At 42.3% G+C, this 20,590-nt stretch overlaps 1 protein-coding gene across 2 annotated transcripts in view; it reads right to left on the bottom strand.

Moving 5' to 3' along the window:
• PTCHD1 (patched domain containing 1) overlaps nt 1–20,590 on the bottom strand; it is a 57,243-nt gene that overhangs the window by 7,816 nt on the left and 28,837 nt on the right. For both annotated transcript variants that reach the window (XM_072744520.1, XM_025997450.2), the window contains one exon: nt 10,887–11,547. In XM_072744520.1, coding sequence (XP_072600621.1) covers nt 10,887–11,547 — 661 coding nt within the window. The remainder of the gene's footprint in view (nt 1–10,886; nt 11,548–20,590) is intronic.

Below are 20,590 nucleotides of genomic sequence, written 5' to 3'. Positions count from 1 at the left end.
TATTCCAGTAACATTGGAATAGCAGAAGCATGGCAGGTGCCCATGTTTTGACTCAATTCTACTGCTTGAGGCTGGATCTAGCTTGGACTTCTCCCACTTCTCCTGGCTGGAGGCAGACACTTGCCCGATGGCTCTCCCTGGGTTTTCAGGCCACTGAAACACTGAAAAGCCCACCGCAAGTGCCCTGTTGTGGCTTTCAGTAACCCCTCTCTTGGCCCTGAGATCAGCAGATCTAATTTTCTGCTTCTATGCCTTGGCATATTCAGTCCCATTATCGAGGATAATAAAATCTTTACCCGGTGGTACAATAGTCTTGTTTTTAAAAAGGAATTTAAAATCTCTGGCCAAGCGTAATGCTGAGTGAAGTGAGTCACTGTTATCTTGTATGTACAGTAACTGGGTGAACATCTTCCCTTGTTCCCAGGCTGGTATTTATATCCTTATTGTGAAGTCTTGCTGGGTCTCCAACCTGAATGCCCATTTCATAGTCGTGATATAGACCTGTTTCCTCGGAAGGATTTGGTGTTTATCTTAATTTACGAGGCATCATTCTGCAGCCACTTTTAGAAGTAAGGTCAAGACTGTCAATTTGATAACTGGCACTGTGGCCCCTGTTAAATTGGAGTCACCTAAACTCCCCAGACATGAAGGGAAAAGTGCACTCATTGACTGGCATCCTGTTAATTATGTTTTAGAAAGTTAACGTCTAGTCTCAGGAGGGAGGCGTATTTATTAAGTCTGTTTCCACGCTGTCCTCAGGAAGGACGGACTGACCTTTGATTAAAATTAGTAACTGATCCCCGGACAATGAGAATAAAAAGAGGATTGGTACGTCCAAGGCATCTGCACCCTAGGGAAATGATACTGACCGTTTCATCTGGGGCCATGTAGACTAAGTTCTCTTGGCTAAAACACACTTTAGAGTTTCACTGGAAATAGCAAGTGGAGATTTTTTAAAAATAGTATTTACATGCTAGAGACAAGGAAAATGTTTTAAAACAGGGCTTTAGTACTGAGTCATTAAATATGGTAAGAATATAAGAATGCATATAGCAGGATTAGAATTAGTCATATAGTAGAATTTAAATTAAATCTGTTCTGCAAGTCCTTTTTTTAAGTCGATGTGATTGATGTTTTCCAACATTATCTGACCTGACTCTTGTTGGAAAATACTGTAAGAATCCATTTCTTACCACGCTGTTGAGTAGTCTTATAGGCTAAGTGAGGGAAAGGAATTGGAATTAACAGAGGTGTTAGGTGAAGAGAGTGAGGCTCAAGGGTCCAGAATGAAAATAATCAAACTCAAGGAAAGGTGGAAATAGGCTGTGAGCTTGTCTCCCAAGTTCTGTTGCTGCATTTTAAATGCCTTGTCCTTCTACAGTTTGGTCATTTTTATGGAGTCCCAACTCTCTTTGCATATGCTCTTGGTTTTGGGGACAGCTCCAGAGAGAATTTTTGTTTTATTCTTAGGGGCCTTTGGAAACTATGCCTTTCCCTCTTTCTTCTCGCTACAGTGGTGTGCACATGTAGACCAATCACGGAGGCAAGAAGAGATGGCCCTGAGAAAGAATCTGTCCTACCTCATCACTCAGAATTTGTTGCTAGTCATTGTTGATCTTGCCTCCAAGGACTCCCACCATCCTTCCTAATATACCAGGTTCTTGTTTCTCAAACCACACCTTTCTGGTGGATGCCTACACCCTAAATGCTAAATCGGAGGTGTGTGGTGTCTTTGAAGAGCTCTTTGGATTTCAGGGACAATTGTGGACATCATACCTGGGCCTCCCTCCTGATTTTTAGTCAATCCAGAGAAGGCTGAGTGCCAGCATAGCTGTAGGTGCCTCCCAGGGATTAACAGCCTGGAGCACCTAGCTGGCACTGCACCTGATTCACAGCTGAGTACTTAGATCGAAGAGGTCAGTCTGTTCCCCTAAAGGAAAGCTGAGCCATGGGGTCTCTGTTTCCTGGCCTAGACTCAAGGGGAGTCATATTCCAGGAGCCCTAAGAATATCCTGCCTGCTCCTGCAATCCCCCAGAATGCCTACTATGCCCACAATTACAGCCAAATTCCCTTTGGTTCTGGCCTTCGAGGGTGCTCTTATAGGTGCAAATGCTTCTGGGACAGTGGTCTACTGAAGCACCTTCCCTTAGGTCTGGGGGTGGCATGGAGCCTGGAGATGGGAAGGCAGTGAAGAGGAAATTAGATTTCACCGAGACTGAATCCTTTGCATTTTTTCCTCCAGCCGGCCCTGGCCTTATCTTTTGTAGCTACTTGAGAAACGGGCCAGTGAAACCCAGGAAATGCAGGGAAGAATGGTTTTGGTAGCTTCCGTTCCTCTCCACTTTCATCTCTCAGCAGGTGCCTCCCTTCTTCAGTGTCACCATCATCCATCATCCTCTTAGCTTTGGGGCTGGGGTCCAGCAAGCAGGACTTTGAGGCCAAGTCTCACAGATGTTGGCAAACAGATACCGCATGTGGATTGAAGATACTTTGCAGAGGTTTGGCTGTCTTTTTCTCTATTTTTGAAAGGTGCTTTAAAAGCAAAAATATTGGGACACCTGGGTGGTTCAGTGGTTGAGCGTCTGCCTTTGGCTCCAGTCATGATCCTGGGGTCCTGGAATCGAGTTCTGCATCAGGCTCCCCATAGGGAGCCTGCTTTCTCTCTCTGCCTCTCTCTCTCATGAATAAATGAATTTAAAAATCTTTTAAAAAAAAGAGCAGAAATATTGCTGTCTTCTCTGCTCTCTAGTTTTTAAATTTTCTCTATGAAGTTGGAACTCTAGAAGCCTCTCTATTAAATCTGACCAAGAGAAGTATGTCATTTATGCAAAGCATCATTTTGGCAAGGGACCGTTATCCGTCTCTGGTGTTGCAAGCCTGTTCACGAGCACTCTCCTCGCAGCAGCACCCACATAGGGAGCTATCTAAACCTCAAGTTCCAAACAGATTTAGCTTTTGGTGACCAGAGGCCCTGTGGTGATAATAGGAGCTGGGGCTCAGCATCACAATGGCAGGTCCATAGCCTGGGACTTGAAAGTAAAGACTATCCTGGTGAGCATGCCAGGGACCGACCAATATTCCCAGGCATTCCCTCTCTTACAGTCACAGTGTTTTAAGGCTGAAGAGTTGCCAGAGGGAACTGCTAAACACCACATATTGATTCTATCAAATTCTTAAGATAAAGATGCTTTTAAAGTATTCACTGGTCTTTTAAAAGCACATGCAAGATGTTTGTTTCTGTTTTGGTACATTGCTTGTCTATGAAGTTACGTGCATATCAGTATGTGTCAGGACATACATACAGGCCCAAGTTTTAATTATTCATGAGTGAACACTTGGAGGCAGTGGGGGCTTTTAGCCAGGTCCTGGGATAAGAACAGTGGAGCTCTCCACCAGCATTCAGATACAGCTGGTGCTAGGCACACAATTTACATTTTATTAGCAGTAGAGTTTGGGACTGTCATCTAGTAAAAGTAAATACTAGGGGATTTAGGCTAATAATTTTTCTTCTTTTCCAAGTGATTTTATATCTGTGCGTGCACATGACTTTCAGGCTTTGGGGCCATGAAGAGAAAAAGCAGCATGGGTGATAAATAGCACTAATGGTGGAAAAACCTCAACTGGTAATCCTCCAGTCACTTAGGGTGAGTCTCAGGAACACTCACAGATTAAATCTCACCCTCACTCAGACCCTTTTCTGGGGCCTGACCAAAGCCTTCAGGGTTGTTTATAATCCACTAATGCAAGAATCCACCAACGAATAGCTGAGTGTTAACCCAGCTTTACCCAGTAGATGTGGTTCTGGAAAGCTATTCATAAAACAAATCATATTTTCAAGGTATTGAATGGTTTTGCTATCAAAGGCAGTCTGGTGATTTGTTTACCTTTTTGTCAATGGATAATTGACAAGCTAATTGATCTATTTTGTGCATCTGGATTCTGTAAGGCAGATTTTTCTCCAGATTCAGACTTTTCTGCTTTCCCCAGCACACACAGACACAGCACAGAGGCTGATGCCTTTGGGCACTGCTCACATTTTCATCCTTTCCCTACTAGCAGGATTTCCTCATCTGAACTTTTAGAACACAAGGAGTAGCTGAGAAGATGAGGAGGTGAAATGGGATGGCTTGCTGATGGATGGTCTTTTAGTTTCAGTGCAAAAACATTTAGTATTAGGAGACAATGAAGCCATTTATAGCATGCCTGCACAATGCCAAATTTCTTATGTGGAAATAAAATGACTACATTCTTCTAGAAGACCCAGAGTATAATGAATGCATGAGCAAAATCTGCTTAAAACATATTTTACTCTTAGATGAGCTTCACTAAGTAGCTCATGTTCATAAAATGCTTTTCTTTCAGTGACATCCCCATAAATTCATGATTTTTGTTTTTTCAAGAAGAAATTTAAAGTATATGAATGTCTGGGTTGAGTAACATCTATTTTCAGGGAGAAGTTCATTAATTGGGTTACATTTACACTTTGCCAGTTATAAACATTTACTCTCTATGCTGAATTGTTTGGTTTATCACAGCCTGCTTTGTGTCACAGTTAAGAGTGAGAGTAAAGGAAGGTGTACTCTGCCTAAGTTAAGACGGATACACACATCTTATGCTTTCTACCAGAGACTTGTCACAGTTTGGCATTCTAATCACAGCAGTGGATTTTAACCTGAGAAATGCTTTTCCTTCATTAGAGAGTTGCAAATAAGAGTCCAAGAAATGAATATGCTAATAGCTCTTCCTTGTCAAAAGAAAAGTATTTAGATACTGAGTGTGTGTGTGTGTGTGTGTGTGTGTGTGTGTGTATGCGTGCTACATAAAATCAGTGTCTGTAAATGGGGCCCAGAGTATATGCTCTGGTCATTGTATAATATCTTTACATATAGAAGACATATGTAATATATAAATATATGTATATATATCGTATCCTATTCAAACATCTTATATATTTACACGTAAAATGTGTGAATATATACTATATAATAGGGAAATGCATAGTATTTATATTCAAATATTTAAACAGTATATGCCACATGATATGTTATAAACACATGAAATACATATATATGCACATGAACTTATTGCATAACACATCAAATTACATATGACATATAATATAGCTCATGTGATATGTAATATATACTGTGCACACACAGGATGAATTGTAGGCTGATTTGAAAGGTATTTTAATGCTGAGGAAGAGAAATGCTAGTGCTATTACACTATTGATGGCAGAGAAGAGGCTAGAATCCTTCTCTTATATTCCATCTATGCTTTGGGTCTTGGCTGCTGAAGTAGCCTAGGTGAAATGCAGGGCTTCCTTGACAATGGCTGTGCATCTGCTTGCATTGTGAGCTCCTGTAGACCCATTTGGTCAATACTACTTGGCCCCGGCAGTGACTTTCTTTTTTTTTTTTTTTTTTTTTTCGGCAGTGACTTTCTGAGGTGCTGGTCCAAATGCAACAGCAAACTAGGTATTTTTCTTCATGGTCTGTTTTTACCAGCTCAGTGTTGTGATGTTGCCTCCTGCTGCCTGGCCTGTGTAAAATCTGCCAATCCCCCACTCCCTAGACTAGGTGGGGCAAGCCCACCCAGATTGTACCAGGAGACCAGGGTCAAAGAGGAAGTGTCACTGCATTCCTCTGCCTAACTGAGCTCTGAGTTCCTGGACCTGCCTCTCTGTCCTATTCTTGCCCTCCTTTATGGTTACGAATAGAACAATCAAACATGTTTTGTTCCATCTCCCCAGACCTATTTCTCCCCACCCACCCCTTGCTGTTATATGATGGGTGGAGCATAACAAGAAGGTGAGAACTACCCACAAAACTAGACTGCACAATCTCCTTGTAAGTAGGCCCCAAATGACCATCAGACATTATGAAAAAGATATCCAGGGAAAAAAACTCCATCAGATGTAAACAAAACTGGAAACAATAAAGCCCTTATAAATTAGGGGTTTTTTTCTCCAGAAATTACTGAACCAATTAGTGATTTATATCCAAGCAGAGTATTTCCACAGCATTCTACTTCATCATGTAGACTGTCATATCGTTGCGAATAATGGACTTCTACAATAATGTATTAGGTTGAACCATAAGAAATTACTGCTTTGTAGTTCAAAAATGATACCAATTTTGTAGGTCAAAAATAGTTGAATATTGGCAATTTCCTATGGTTTGAACTTTATTATTATCCCCCCCCCCCCCACACACACACACATGTCTCATGACTTTAGAAATATACCAGAAAGGGGCACCTGGCTGGTTCAGTCAGTAGAGCATGGTACTCTTGATCTTGGGGGTCCTGAGTTTCGAGCCCCAAAATGGGTATAGAGATTACTTTAAAAAAAAAAGAGATATAGCAGAATACTCACCAGGAAAGCAAAACCTTTCAGGTTTACTTGAGTTTAGAGCAAAAATAATAAAGAGTTTTGATTTACCAGAACTGACTTTCCTGCACAGGAACTTTCACCTCTTTATAAGCCTGAGCTCCATACACTGCATCATATTCCAGGTGGCATCAAATGAGGACAAATTCTTGGAGAACTGAACCTGATCTTCTGGTTTCTGCTAAATACAGATAATCTTAGAATATACCTGAAAGGAACCAAACGCCCCTGCTATTATTCTCCTCCTAGAACTTACATCCTTTCTTCCTTTCCCATTCTTGAATTTGAGTTGCCTGGCTTGATAATTCAGAAGGAAAAGAGCACCCTGGACGTGGCATTTGACCTTCTCAAAGTCCCAAACATTTGAAAGGGCTGTGACTCCCTAGTAGGTCACTGTGATCATATAGTGGTTAGCAGTCTGTTGTGAAAGGGCTTGAAGAATATTTTTCTTGAATGATATTTTTTGTCTCATCTTATCTCCGTGCCTCTTGTATCTTGATAAATGCAAAGCAACCCTTATAATGTACAAACTAATATCAAAACTATTTTTCACCACAACTTCAGTTCTGCCCTTTCAGCTGGTCAGAATGTACGTGAAGCCACAAACCTTCCAGATGAAGGAAGAGACCTTCCTTCCATTCCCTTCTACATTCTCCAACATTCCATTCCCTTCCTGATTTGTGTCTGACCAGGAAAACTGTGGAAATGGTAAGCCTGTGAGGAGAGCTTGCATGCATAGAATCTTTGCCAATTTCTTAAATCATAGCCAACTGGAGGACAATGGTGTAAATCCTAATCCTTTAAAGGAAGTTCCATAATGGATTAAAATGATGAGTGTCATATGTTTACATTGGCAGTTCAAGTACTTCAGTACCTGATATTAATATAGTTTGGAAAGAAAGGATATTACTTTATGCATAACAGGTATGGATGAGATAAACTCTTCTTCAAGTTTATAGTAACTAAAAAATGTCAATGGGCATTTATAATGCTGTAGACCTTTAAGGATTTCAGCTCTAAATAAACTGATCTGACTCATATGGACAGGGGTTTTGGCAGAAGTAGGATTGTCTAATATGCATGACACTGATTAAAAACATTCTAAATCATGATGTATCTATGCTTACATCATTGCCAAAATGATTCATCTGTGTAGGATATATTCTTATTGCCAGAGATGTCACGTATCATCTTGGCTAGAAACATACAGTCACATCCCATTATGGCGAACTCTCAGAGTTTATCCAAATTCTTTCCTATTCTGGAATTTTGTCAGGTTAATACTGCTTGACACACGTGGTCTTAAAATTTTCCATTCTAAATCTACTGCCATTTTGGCATTTGGCTGGATCTGGCCTTATGTGACCGGCATCACACTGAGAATGTTTAGTTTGCTGAATTTTAAATATAGTGTTTATCACATTATAGACCTGTTGTTGGCCAAGGAAATCTCTGTATTAAAGACTTTTTCTAAGATACTTTTCCTTTTAAATGAGGCCATATAGTTTTAAGTTTTTATTTGATACTGTATTTATATAACATAGAAAATCAAGAAGTTTTGCTTAAATCTTAGTTTAAGTATAGACATTTTATGTTATAGACAGACAAAATTTAAAACTGGACAGTTTATGGACTCATACTGCAAAACCCTTAGCACTGCATTGTTCCTTGGTCATTTGAAATATTTAGTGGCATTTTAGGGCTGGTCATCAAAAATCCGGGATTAAACATTGGCCCTAACTGCAACATTTACGAACATGTTTTTGCCTGTATTTCATTTCACAATAACATTCTGAGAATGAAGTTTATCTGCGAAACACAGAAGAGTGACCATCCTAAATCCAGGCACTGTTGGTTTTATGAGCATATTAAGCACCCATTACATGGTGCAAAATATTTATTGCAAATGGGCCTTTAGCTACTAAAATGCATAGCTTCCTTTCATGTTGTGACTAAGTAATTTGAGATTTCTTTGGGCTGAAAGTGTACAGAAAGGTTGCATACTGATTGTCAGCAGGGAAAACTGCCATCAAATCAATGCATGTAACTTTCCTCTCAAATTGCAAACAAGGAAGTATTGGGTACCTGCAGCGCTTGCTCTCTTTCACCACAAACGCCAGATTTTTCTGAATTGAACTCTGACGTCAAGTTCAGTGATAGCCAGTCTCTGTGGAGTTGTGGCATTACTATTTGTGGACTTTTCTGAAGCCACTTCTCAGCTAACAGCATCCAATCTCTTACATCTTTGCACCGATAACTAGCTGGTATGTTCCTTTTTGTGCTTTTATTTATGATACTTAAAACTTCTTTAGGAAGTACAAAAATAAGTTTTAAGAAATCTTAAATATCATAACTTAGTTTACTTAATAAAATTAATTAAAAGAAGTTTCTAATATTCCATTTCATTTTACTTGGTGAAATTAGTTTTAAGAAGTAAGTAAGAAGTAAGTAAGAAGAAGTAAGTAAGTAAGTAAGTAAGTAAGTAAGAAGTAAGTAAGAAGACTATTGCTATGTTATTTTACTTAAAAAATATTTTTAGGAAGCTTTAAATATTGAAGTTTTATTTTACTTTATGCAATTAGTTTTTAGGAAGTTGTAAATAGTATATCATACTTTGGGCTCACTGGTCACATCTTGGAGTGTCATCAAACCTGGGCCAATAATCCTTTTTCTAGCTCTGACATTCTTTCTTCATGATCTTAAAAACCCACTGTCTCCCATCAGTTCCCCACTCTTTCCTTATTCCTGTTTTTCTTCTTGCCCCAAAAACAATCAGAATAAAAATGCTGCATTTTTAAAATGAAAAGCCAAAAAATAAAACCCAAGCATGGAATTAGTCATGGGCAAAACATCTTCATTTAAAGAAGCCTTGACTCAAACCTCCAAGGAAGCTACTACCCAGGTACACTGAGTCTTCAAGGAACCACCGTGGATCCCATCATCGGTGCATGACGTCTTGGGGTTCAAGAGGCAAGTTATGCTGCCTTCTTCACGGACTGAATTAGGGAGGAAGTATGGCAGCCTCCTTCTCTCATATTTGGTGGCGATAAGCAAGCCATCTGATGAATGTGCAACTTGCTTGGTCTCCGCAGCTCCCCCTTTGCCAGGAGCTATCATGTATGTTTTACTGCCTAAGTCTGCATTCCCACAGACCTCAGAGCATGGAGGGCAGCATGCATTCTGCGACCTTGCAACTCCACCACCCTGCTTATAATGTAACCATAATGCAGCTGAGATTCCTGAGTAAATTATTTTCTTTCCTTCCGCTCCCCCCAAACAGGGCATTAGGCATTCTAATGAACTCAACCATAGTTCTTTCTCATTCAATGAAAAGTGTCACTTCATTTGTCATGTCAGTATCTGATTCCCAATGACATTTTAATTCTGCTAAAGGAACCAATGAGAAATGGTCACAAAAAGGGAGAAGTGAGCCCCTGGAACCCTTGGCCCACAAGAACCCTGCCGTCAGGCTTGCTGGATATGCCACATTCAGGACCAGATGAACAGAGCAACTGATGTTGTATTGTAACCACTCTGGCTTTGTTTGGATCGTTACCTCTATCAGGAAATTCCTGCAGCCCCGAGAGAGAATATACTGGGACTCTCATACCGTCATTTTTAAGCATTCTCCTGAGTTTATACAGCAAGGACAAAGAAAGAGGTACCTTCTCATTTATGTCTCACTTGTTGCTTTCAGAGTTCTTGTACATTTATCACACCCCCTTTTGTGATACTCACATCCATTCCATCCATAGGGTGGGGACGCTGAGGGGAGCAGACCCTGTCAGTGCCCAACCCATGTGCCCTCCAATTCACTGTTCCTGAGCTCACAGAAAGCTTCTCACTACACATGCCATCTGAGGGTTTCTGTGGCTGCAGGAATGTACTCAGTCTTCCTTGGGGAGAGCCGTCCATGAATCACACAGGGTTTCTGGGTACATGGCCCAGCTTGTGGCTTCCTCACCCCTCATGGAAGACCTCTCTCAGGTATGTTCTGTTAAGTCTCCCAAAGGCCCCCAGTGGGATTGAGCTACAGGTGCCTAAAGCAGTAACCTGCCCATTAACATAGTCTGAATTTTCTTCCTTCTATGACTCATATTCTCACTCCCACACTGGGGCTTCCTGGGCTCACCTCCCAAATAAACTTCTTCTCTCTAAATCCTTGTTTCAGGGTCTGCTTCTGGGGAAGCCCCACCTAAGACAATGGGGTGCCAGAGAAGATAAATATCTGCTAATTGCCACACAGCTACTTAACAGAGAACCAAGGCTGAGACTCAGGGCTTTAGACTTGTGGCACAAGTTATTTTGGTAAATACTAAATAAGGTTGCCCCTTGCCAACGGCCAGCACATTATAGAATCAGTTCCAGGGCTTTTGGGCAAAAGGAAGACACTATCAACAAAACGAAGTTGTTAGATGGCTACTCCCTGTCTTTTAGAAACCCAGTCACCACCACCAGAAGGAGGAAAAAAAAGAAAGGAAGGGCAGTAGTTACCTAGCATGACGAAAGGGACTCCCAGGAAGGTGGAATTGTATTTCCCACCAGTAAGATTGATGATCCCGGCCGCGGTGAGAGTGGCCAGGGTTATGGTCACCAACCCGAGCAGGCCTAGCCAGGGTTTGCTGCGGACGCAGTCCTGCATAGAGCAGCACAGGATGGCCATGGTGACCACCAGGATCAGGCTGGTGACCAGGTAACGTTCCGATACACGGCTGGTCTTCTGGAAATCTTCCCTCAGTGAGGAGGACGTGTAAGGGTACATTTTGACTTTGCTGTTGGATTTCTGGAACAGTCGGACAGTGTCACAGAAGCTGGACTCCCACCTCTCAGCCACCATGTCATTGAGACTGTTGATTGACTGCAGGTAGTAGGTGAGCTGGACAGCCTCTGCGGATTTTACCCGGTCCTTGCTGTGCACAGTGACGCCTCCAAGCTGGTGTCCGTTGTACACTGCCCTCCCATCCTTTAAGTGAGTGATCGGGTATGTGATAGCAAAATTGGTCCGGTTGGTGGCCCGAGCATTCTTTAGCTCCTCCAGAACATGCACTATGTCATCCACGATGCAAGTCTTATCGTTATTCAGGATACATATGTGGGCAAACGTGTAATTAAAACCAGGCCTTGGAACCTGGATCCTGGTCACAGCAGCATGCAACTATGGGAGAAAAAATGAAAGTCAGTGTTTATTTCCAAAAATAAGACATTAATACATGGCATTAGCTCTGTGGATTCAGATCTCTCTTTCTGGGAGTGATGGAGTCACTTGTGTCCTCTCTAAGCTAAAGAGTTCAAATTAAATGTTATAACCTTAGGTTAGAAACTAGGTAGTAAGGATGCAAAACCAGCATCAGCAGAGGCTGAGAACTTGTCAGAGATGAAAACTGTCAGGCTCCACGTCAGACCTGCTAAATCAGAAAGCTCTGGGGTGGGGCCTGGGAATCTGGGTTTTCACAAGCTCTCCAGAAGATTCTGATAAAGGTACTGTTTGCGCAGTGCTGGGTTAAGGCACAGCATTATTTCCACAGGTTCTCTTCTTTATTTGTGACCCAACTTGTCTATAAATGTCTGAAAATCTCACATACGTCCACCATCTAGAAGATATAATGTACAAAGTGAACTAGGGTACAGTTTCAAGTGCAGAGGTCTTTGGTAGGCCCATCCCCTGCTGCCAACTTCTAGGGCCCCTAAATGACTTCCCCATCCAATTCTGTCACTCGGTGCCATAAAAGGCAGGAGGCTCACCTTGAGAGACCTCATATTCTCTGGCTTTCCTTGTCTGCTTATATGGGAAGGGAAACGGAACAGCGAGAGACTGGCTGGGATACATGGTGGTCATGCTAAAGAAGCACAGTGGGATGTATTCTACACACCCCTCCCCAAGTCAGACTTTCCATGTCCAAGCTCTATACACCTGTGGTCAAAGTGGACAGTGGGAGTACAAGCACTCATTTAACAGCTCCTCCTTTATGCCAGGCACAGTTCTAGGCCTTTTATGCAGATCAACTCATTTCGTCCTTACAAGAAACTATGACGTAGGTACAAGTAAAAGCCTCATTTTACAAATGAGGAAAGTGAGGCACAGTTGCTTGCCCAGGGTCCCACACATAGTAAGGACACATAGGCTAACCCAGGTAGCCTGGCTCTGGAACCTGTGCTCCTGGCCCCTCACCACACACCTCTAGGTTAATAACGCTGGTAGTTGAATCAAAGTTCTTGCTAGCAACTAATGCTTAAATTGGTGCTTTCACTGGCCAAGTGCTAAGGTTGCCTAAAAAATCACAGGTGCTCAAGTTCAGATATGTAGGAGTATGTGTACTCTACAGTCTAAGGTGAGAAAATAAGGCCTTATCTCTGTAAAATGTGCCCAGTCAGCAAAATGAGGCCAGTGGTAGACATGTAATTGAGTGTTAAGTAAATGATTGTGCCTGTGGCTAGCACTGAGTGGGTTCTCAAAGGCACAGAGATACCCACTGTGTATCTAATGAGTGAAGAACAACATTTCATATGTAGTGGGAATAAAGTTTAACATCCAGTTGCCACACCGTGACTGTGCCATTATTACTCATAACCTTCTGAGCATCTCTGTGACCCTGATATATTTTCTCTTAAATCTGCTCTGGATGGATTATTTGTGAAGACATTTTGCTGTGCATGTGCCAAGGTGAGTGGGATATTTATTATGCTTTTTGAAAATGTCGGAGGGGTACCAGCTGTCAAAGTCCTCTAGTTAGCACAGAGCATGAGTTGCTAATCCTAATTTTCAGCGCACCCTCCCCCATATCTCCTCATGGGCATCAGCCCTCAGGTTCAGGAAATGCTTCACTATATTATGTTTGGCTGAAAATTTTGAGTTCTTTCCTACACACACAGACACACACACACACACACACACACACACACACACTTTTGATCTCCCAGAGATACCTAAGAGATTATTTTCACAAAACCCTTACCATATGCTAAATTTTTGTTTTGGTGCTTTGGGATTAATGATGAGCACAATATCTTCAATGATCTTAAACTGAGTGTATCTTTTTATCCATTCTTCTCTAAGCATGGCCCAGTAAATTTTGATTAAAAGAACTTCTAACTACAAAAAAAAATCTCAAATATAAAGTTATTTTAGGGGAGGGAAGAGCCAAGAGGAATTTAAAGACAAGAGAGAGTTTTGATAAGTGTTCAAAGAAACACTTTGGGGAAAGATTCAGAATAGGCTAGAAAAGGAGTGGTATTGAAAGCATGCATATGTGTAATATTTAGTGCATTGTTTGTTCCTATGAGCAGTCTAATAAATCTCCCTTAGAGTGATTACTAAATATGTCAAGAGAAAAAGATTGCCAAATAAGATGGTGTTAAGCCACAGGGCTGAACCCAGTTATAGCAAAAGGATAGTTTCCATCCATTCTCTAAGGCGACCATGCGCTGCTGGGTGGGGAGTTTTAAACTATTTAATGATGTGCCAACTCTGAAGGTCTGCTGCTATGATCCCTGAGACCATAGGCCAAAGAAAGCATGCACCATGTTAACTCCTGTACACCAGATCATAGGATGGAGACTTGGGAAAAAGGAGTTCTTAGTGAAGCTTGAGAAGGAATGTTTCTTAATTCTCAGTACCAGAGCTGCCGTGAGATGCAGCTGCTTTGAATTTCCAATGGAGAGGTGGGTAGAACATGTGTCACTCTTGCTTCTGAGTGGCAGGGAGATGCTGAGTGACAAAGCATCCAGAGAGGGGGTGTTGGCTGAGGCCGCCTACCTGGCAGGAGGTGTCTGTGGGTTTCTACTGTGGGATAAGAGGTGAGAGGATAATAAGAGGCATGGAGAACTGAGACTCCCTTCTGTGGCTTCTGAGAGTCCTCAGTTCTGATCTTTGGTTCTTATGACTACATGTCAAGTACACACACAATCTAGTCTTGGCCATCCACTTTGCCATTGGCAGGTACACTGACATGCTACCTGGGTGTCAGCCTGTGTAGGGTTTTAGAGTGCTCTGATTTAACCTCCTAAAGGAGCCCCACTTAGGACAACAGAGACATTAGTAGGCGTTCTTAGATATATTCCCTGGGGAAAAAAGGAAGCCAGAGATTGAAGCTGTGTTGCTGTTTTTTTTTGTTTTGTTTTGTTTTGTTTTTTGTTTTGTTTTTCTGTATACTTACTTGAAATTTCTGCACTGGAAAATGAAGGTGAAAATGATAACAGGTTAGTTGTTAGTTTATAGTGACTTCATTTTTGTCTTTAAATTAATGTCTTTTCTTGGGGCCAGAAGGGGGATAGCAAGCCAGGGAAAGATCAAAGCATGATAGTGAAATGGTGACGAAGACACCTCCATCTACAAAATGGACAACCTCTAGCCACACAAGCTTATTGTTGAGCTCGGGAAGAGGCCCTTAGAAAAAAACAAGCACAAGTGACACAAAGTAGTAGTCCTGACCTTAGTATAGTTGGAATATATCATGTGAATCTACACATAATCCATGTTTCCATAACTATGTATAGGTTCTAGATAATTCACTCAACACACATTCAGTAAATACTCATCAAATTTACCATAATAGGATATTGTTGTCAATAATAGGATAATTTCCCTGAATGTAGTAAGCCTGTGCTCACACATGGAAAATCACAGAAGAGATACAACACTCAAAACAAAAAGAATATTCTAACAGTAGACAATGCCAAGCATTTTGTGCTAGTAAAGTCTAATCCAATGTCAATCCCGATCACAATATTTTCTGTTCTGTATTTGTTGCCAAAGAGGCCAGGACTGAATGTTAAATGGAGATTCATTCCCAGGCTCTGAACATACAGTTTAAATTGTTAGCTTCTTTGCCCTCATCACCCTTCAGGTTAGGAATGATAACAGTAACAGTAAGTAGTCTGCTAAGTACTTTCTTCAAAGTTCTAATATTTTATTTGTTACAAGACTCTATGGAAATGATTAAATGATTATCCTCATTTTATAGCTGGAGCAATTGAGATCTAAAGAATGTCAGAAGCCCACCTATGCTGACCCAGTGAATGAAGGGCAGGGTGGGATCCTGCGGATGGCAGGCGGCAGGCCACGTGGCCCTAGCCCAGCACAACTTTGGGTGGGGACAGAGAGGATTTGGGGAGAGGTGTTCCGTCAGCTCGCCCAGTTCAGATGATTGGCCATGGCTGTGACCAAGCTGTGGGATGGCCATACTTGGGGATCTGGGGCCCATTAAGAAGAGACCAGACATAATCCAGACAGCCAAAGCTCATCTGTAGATGGCAGTATTACAGGTGACAATATCAACAGGTAGCTAAGGGGATGGGTTTTGAGCTTACTGACTTTTCTTATTCTCCATCCAGCCTCTGTGGTTGCCAAATAAAACTTTTCATAGACAGGCTTACTAGGCAGAAAGGCTGTGGGACACAATGGAATCCAGTAATAAGGAGTTTTGTCTTCAAGTCTGGCTTCTGCTACTTACGTGGGAGTGTCAGAGACCCTAAAGAATGTCATTCCTTCAGGTCTCGGATTTATCAGTAAAAAAACAGGAGGTTGGTTTAGCTAATCTTTACGGACAGACCCTTTTGGTTCTCACACGACATAATTCTAAGATGAGTGACATCCACATACTACATGATCAGATGCTGAGTGAGAGAAAGTTAACTTCATAAATATCAATTTGAGATTTATTATAGCTGCTTGAAGTATGCTTTTCCAACACACTGAAGTTCTTTCTAGGTCAATGACAGATCTGATGGTAGATGAAACCCAGAAAGAAAACCACAGGGTAGGGAAAATAGGTTTACTGAAGAAAAAAAAAAAAGACTCCCTCCTCTGAGTGATTTCGCGTTCTGGGGAAGCACTGGCTCTTCTAATCCCCTTCTGCCAGAGCCTGGGACAAAGCCAGTGTGGGCTGCCGGTCACGACAGGCCAGAGTCTAATTTCCTCTCTGCCTCTCCTTGGCACACTCAGATCTTCCTCAGAAGACAGCAGGGGCACCTTGTAGAGAGTACAGAAGGGGTCTGGGAGGAAGGAAGTGTCTGCTCCCGAGCGAGTAGTGATTAACACAGGAAAAATCCCCGTGCACTGTCAGGATCTTTCACACCTTTCGGCTCGTCTTTGTATTCATTTTTTTATTGCAAAGGTGGAGAGTCAAGACCAGAGGGCCACTCTGCCAGGTAGGGCAATTAACAGGCTCTGGGAGCAGCCACAAGCTGTCCAACCCCCCACTTCTCCCCCGGCCTGGGAGGCAAGACTGGCAAGAGGTGAGGGTCCCCAGCTCCACAGAGGGAATCAGTCTGATGATCCACCTTTAGCAGCTGCCTTCCTTTCCTTGACTTCCTACCCCCTCCTTCTGCCTGTCACACATAAGCTGCATTCATGAAAAAAAAAATTTTTAAAGGTTTTGATTTTTAAGTAATCTCTACACCCAAGGTGGAGCTTGAACTTTACAACCTCAAGATCAAGAGTCACCTGCTCTACCCGCTCAGCCAGCCAGCCAGCCAGGCACCCCCATTAAAACACTTTAAAAAGGGAGGTTGGTTAGCTAGCTTTTCTAACTTCTATCATTTGTCCCCAAATAACTACCTTCAAAGTGGCACTAAATCAAAATGGCTTTAAAACTGCTTTCAAGGAATATCTGGTTTTCACCCCCAAATGAAATATTTTCTTCGTCGAATCGTTCCAAATTCCACATCATGATCTGGGCCTATATTCTGCAACTGTAGATGGGTAAGAACTGACTGGCAAGGGATCCTCACCCAGGACACGAGAAAACAGCTTGAAGTGGATGGACCTGGTCTCCGCAGTTCAGCAATTACGCTAGCTCCCTCAGTGTTATGTCCTGTCTTTGCATGATCTCACTCTCACCCACTCTCTTTCCTCTTCTTTTAATAGAAGAGCATTACATCAGAACACCAGAAGTCGCAAGTTGGGGATTGTTACCGTGATTCATTTGTAGCGCAGCCAAAAGCAAGTTAGTCATCCCTTAATAAGTGAACAGAAATATCATTCTGCCTTTGAAACATTACATGTTTGGAGGACACCAAATTTAAGCTGTGGATGTAGCCAAACAAGTGACTATCTGTCTACACGCTTCTTCTATACATGTGTGCCCAGTGTCAGGCTGACCTGCTCCGAGTGACAAGAGAAAATGGTTACTTCTGTCAATACCATAGAGTCAGTGGAGCTCTGGGAGAGTGGGATGTGTCTGTTCTCCTTGCTTTACCACCGGGGGGTAAACACTGTTGTTGCTGATGTTGACACTAAAAAGCAGCCAAGAGAGAGCCCCACATTGTAATTCCTCAAACAGGCTGTTTGTCTTTGCAGCCTTGGCTGAAAAAGCAATCCAGCTTTCGATCTGAAGCGAATAAATCTGGGATTTTAGAAACCAAAAACAGTGATGATGAAGGAAAAGGCAAGTCTAAAATCTCCTTGCAACTTTGGCCCAATTCCACATTGGTCTGGAGGAGAAAGACAATGTGTTGAAGCAGAGATTGGGTAACCTCTATTTCCATAGTCTGGGGCAAATTTTCATGTGGTCTTAATTAAAAAATATCCATTGATACCATGAAAAGACCCTTGGAAATGTGCTATGTTAAACTTTCTGATTAGGGTGGTTATTTTTTTTTAAAGATTTTATTTATTTATTCATGAGACACAGAGAGAGAGAGAGAGAGAGTGAGAGTGAGAGAGAGAGAGAGAGGCAGAGGGAGAAGCAGGCTCCCTGCAGGGAGCCCAATGTGGGACTCGATCCTGGGTCTCCAGGATCATGCCCTGGGCTGAAGGCAGGCGCTAAACCACTGAGCCACCTGGGCTGCCCAGGGTGGTTATCTTTTAATCCCATTGTCCTCACTTCACTTTCATGGTCAGGATTGGGCTCTGGTGGAGCAATTTTGTAGGTCATGAGTTTTGCTGACTATCTGTAAGATGACAGGATGCTCTCAGAAATGGGAGAATGTTAAAGCTGACTGGCCAAGAGGCAAAGAGAAGTCCCAAAGAGCCACATGCCTGGGGAATATGCAACAGCAGTTTTAAGATTTGGTCAGGAGAGCACAAATAAGTCTTTAAGGGACAGGAAAAACAGTACCAAGGACACCCAAGTCTGGAAAATGACCGTGAAACCTGAGTGGGAAGAGCACTGGATCAGGAGTCAGAAGACTTGAATTTAAATCCTGGTTTTGGAGGGTATTATGCTGAGTGCAGTAAGTCAATCGGAGAAGGACAAACAGTGTATGTTCTCATTCATTTGGGGAATATAAATAATAGTGAAAGGGAATATAAAGGAAGGGAGAAGAAATGTGTGGGAAATATCAGGAAGGGAGACAGAACATAAAGACTCCTAACTCTGGGAAACGAACTAGGGGTGGTGGAAGGGGAGGAGGGTGGGGGGTGGGGGGGAATGGGTGACGGGCACTGAGGGGGACACTTGACAGGATGAGCACTGGGTGTTATTCTGTATGTTGGAAAATTGAACACCAATAAAAATTAATTTATTAAAAAAAATAAATCCTGGTTTTGTGGCTTGCTGACCACATGAGTTACAGATAAATTTTTAAAAAATGAGCCTTTAAGGATATATTATCACGGCACTTCCCTGCTTTAAATCCTCCAATGGTTCCTCATGGCACTGAGAACCAACACCTAAGTCCTGACTGTAGCCAACAAGATGGTACACTGTCCTTGCTGACATCTTGGGACTCATGTCTCACCATCTCTTAACTCTGTAGGGAATGTCCTTCCTCCACACAGCCTTGCTTCTTTCACTTTCCTGCTCCGATGTAATTGGCTTCCCACCCTCAATTAAAAAGAATAGTGTCCTTCGTCATCGCCATCATTTTTTCTCTTAGAGTTTTTTACTGCACTGTGATAGGATATTACATTACGCATCTTTCTTTGTTTCTTTATTCCGCTGCTCCCACTAGAACAGGAGTTATACCATGCTGGTGTATTTGTCCATTTGGTCTACATCTTCACTGCAAAGGACAGTTCCTACTACATGTACTCAGTAGTTATGGAGTAAATATATGAATATAATAATCTTGTGACTCAGTGGATTTTAGTCTGTCTCATGAGCAAGAGGCGGGCCAAAGGAAGTGATAAAGTGTGTGCATTTGGTAAATTCTAGAGGGCAATGAAGGTGACTGCAGTTATTGTACAGCAGGGAAGCATGCAGTGCTCTTTTTTCTGCCAAAAAGAAAAAGTCCACATATGACCTAGAGTTGGTTCCTGAATAGTTCTGTAGGCCCTGATCTTTCCTGGGTTTTGAGGATATTTTGCGCTTTAGTGGGAAAGACATGGGTTCTGAGGTCAGAATGCCCCAAGTTCAAATTCTTCCTCTGTCAGTTCTACCTAAGGGACCATTGCAGGCACGACTGGGCCCTGTCTTCTCATGACTTCAGCATACACTGGCCCTACTTTCGGCCTGATGTGAAAGTCCTGGGGCATTAACATGCTATCTTAGTCCCAAGCAGCCTGGAGCTAGGACTAAAAAGTTTGTATATAAATACCCCGGCTCCCTGTCCCCAAGGTGGGGTGAGTCTGTGGCACGTGTTCCTCATGGATTCTCAGAGTTCCTCAGCAGGATTAGGCTGCCATTGGACAGAGGGTAAATAGCTTGACAAGGGCCCTATAACTTACTGCTCGCCTTCCCTGCTATATGTTGCCATTCTCTTATCGGTACTTCCTGGGATTGTCTTCCAGATATACTACTTGTTTTGAGTCCTTGACTCTGGGTCAACTTTTAGAGGAACCCAAACTAAAACAATGACTAGGCATTTAATTCAGTTTCGTTAACTGTAAAGTGGGGTCATAGGGTCACTATGAGGGTCAAGTGTGGTAAGATCTAAAGGTGTCTACCTGGGAATTTATTATTGTATTAAGCCATATGGAATGGCCATTTCTGTAGGTAACAGAGTGGTTTAGTATTGGCAATTGTATGTAGTTAACCTAACTGACCTCCGGTGAGGGTCTGTTCTTGCCCCTTCCTGGCCCCTCTTCCTTTCCAAGAGTCCTAACAGAACTGGGGCTCCCCTCATTGGAGTACCAGACAAGTTTATTAGGCTTCCAAGGTACAGTTTGGTGGTACCAGGACAGGCTTTTAGGAAAAAGACAACAGTTCTGTGCTGGGAAAGATCTCACACATCCACAAATAAGACTGCATGATGAGCATGCAAAGCCTGCATGCAATCAGAATTCACACTTTTAGCAGTTTTGGTTTAAAAAAAGTCAA

Source organism: Vulpes vulpes, chromosome X, assembly GCF_048418805.1.
Source record: "Vulpes vulpes isolate BD-2025 chromosome X, VulVul3, whole genome shotgun sequence".
NCBI classification, from domain to species: Eukaryota; Metazoa; Chordata; class Mammalia; order Carnivora; family Canidae; genus Vulpes; species Vulpes vulpes.
Note: the sequence above shows the minus strand (reverse complement) of the source record. Positions and strands in the feature narration are given on the sequence as shown.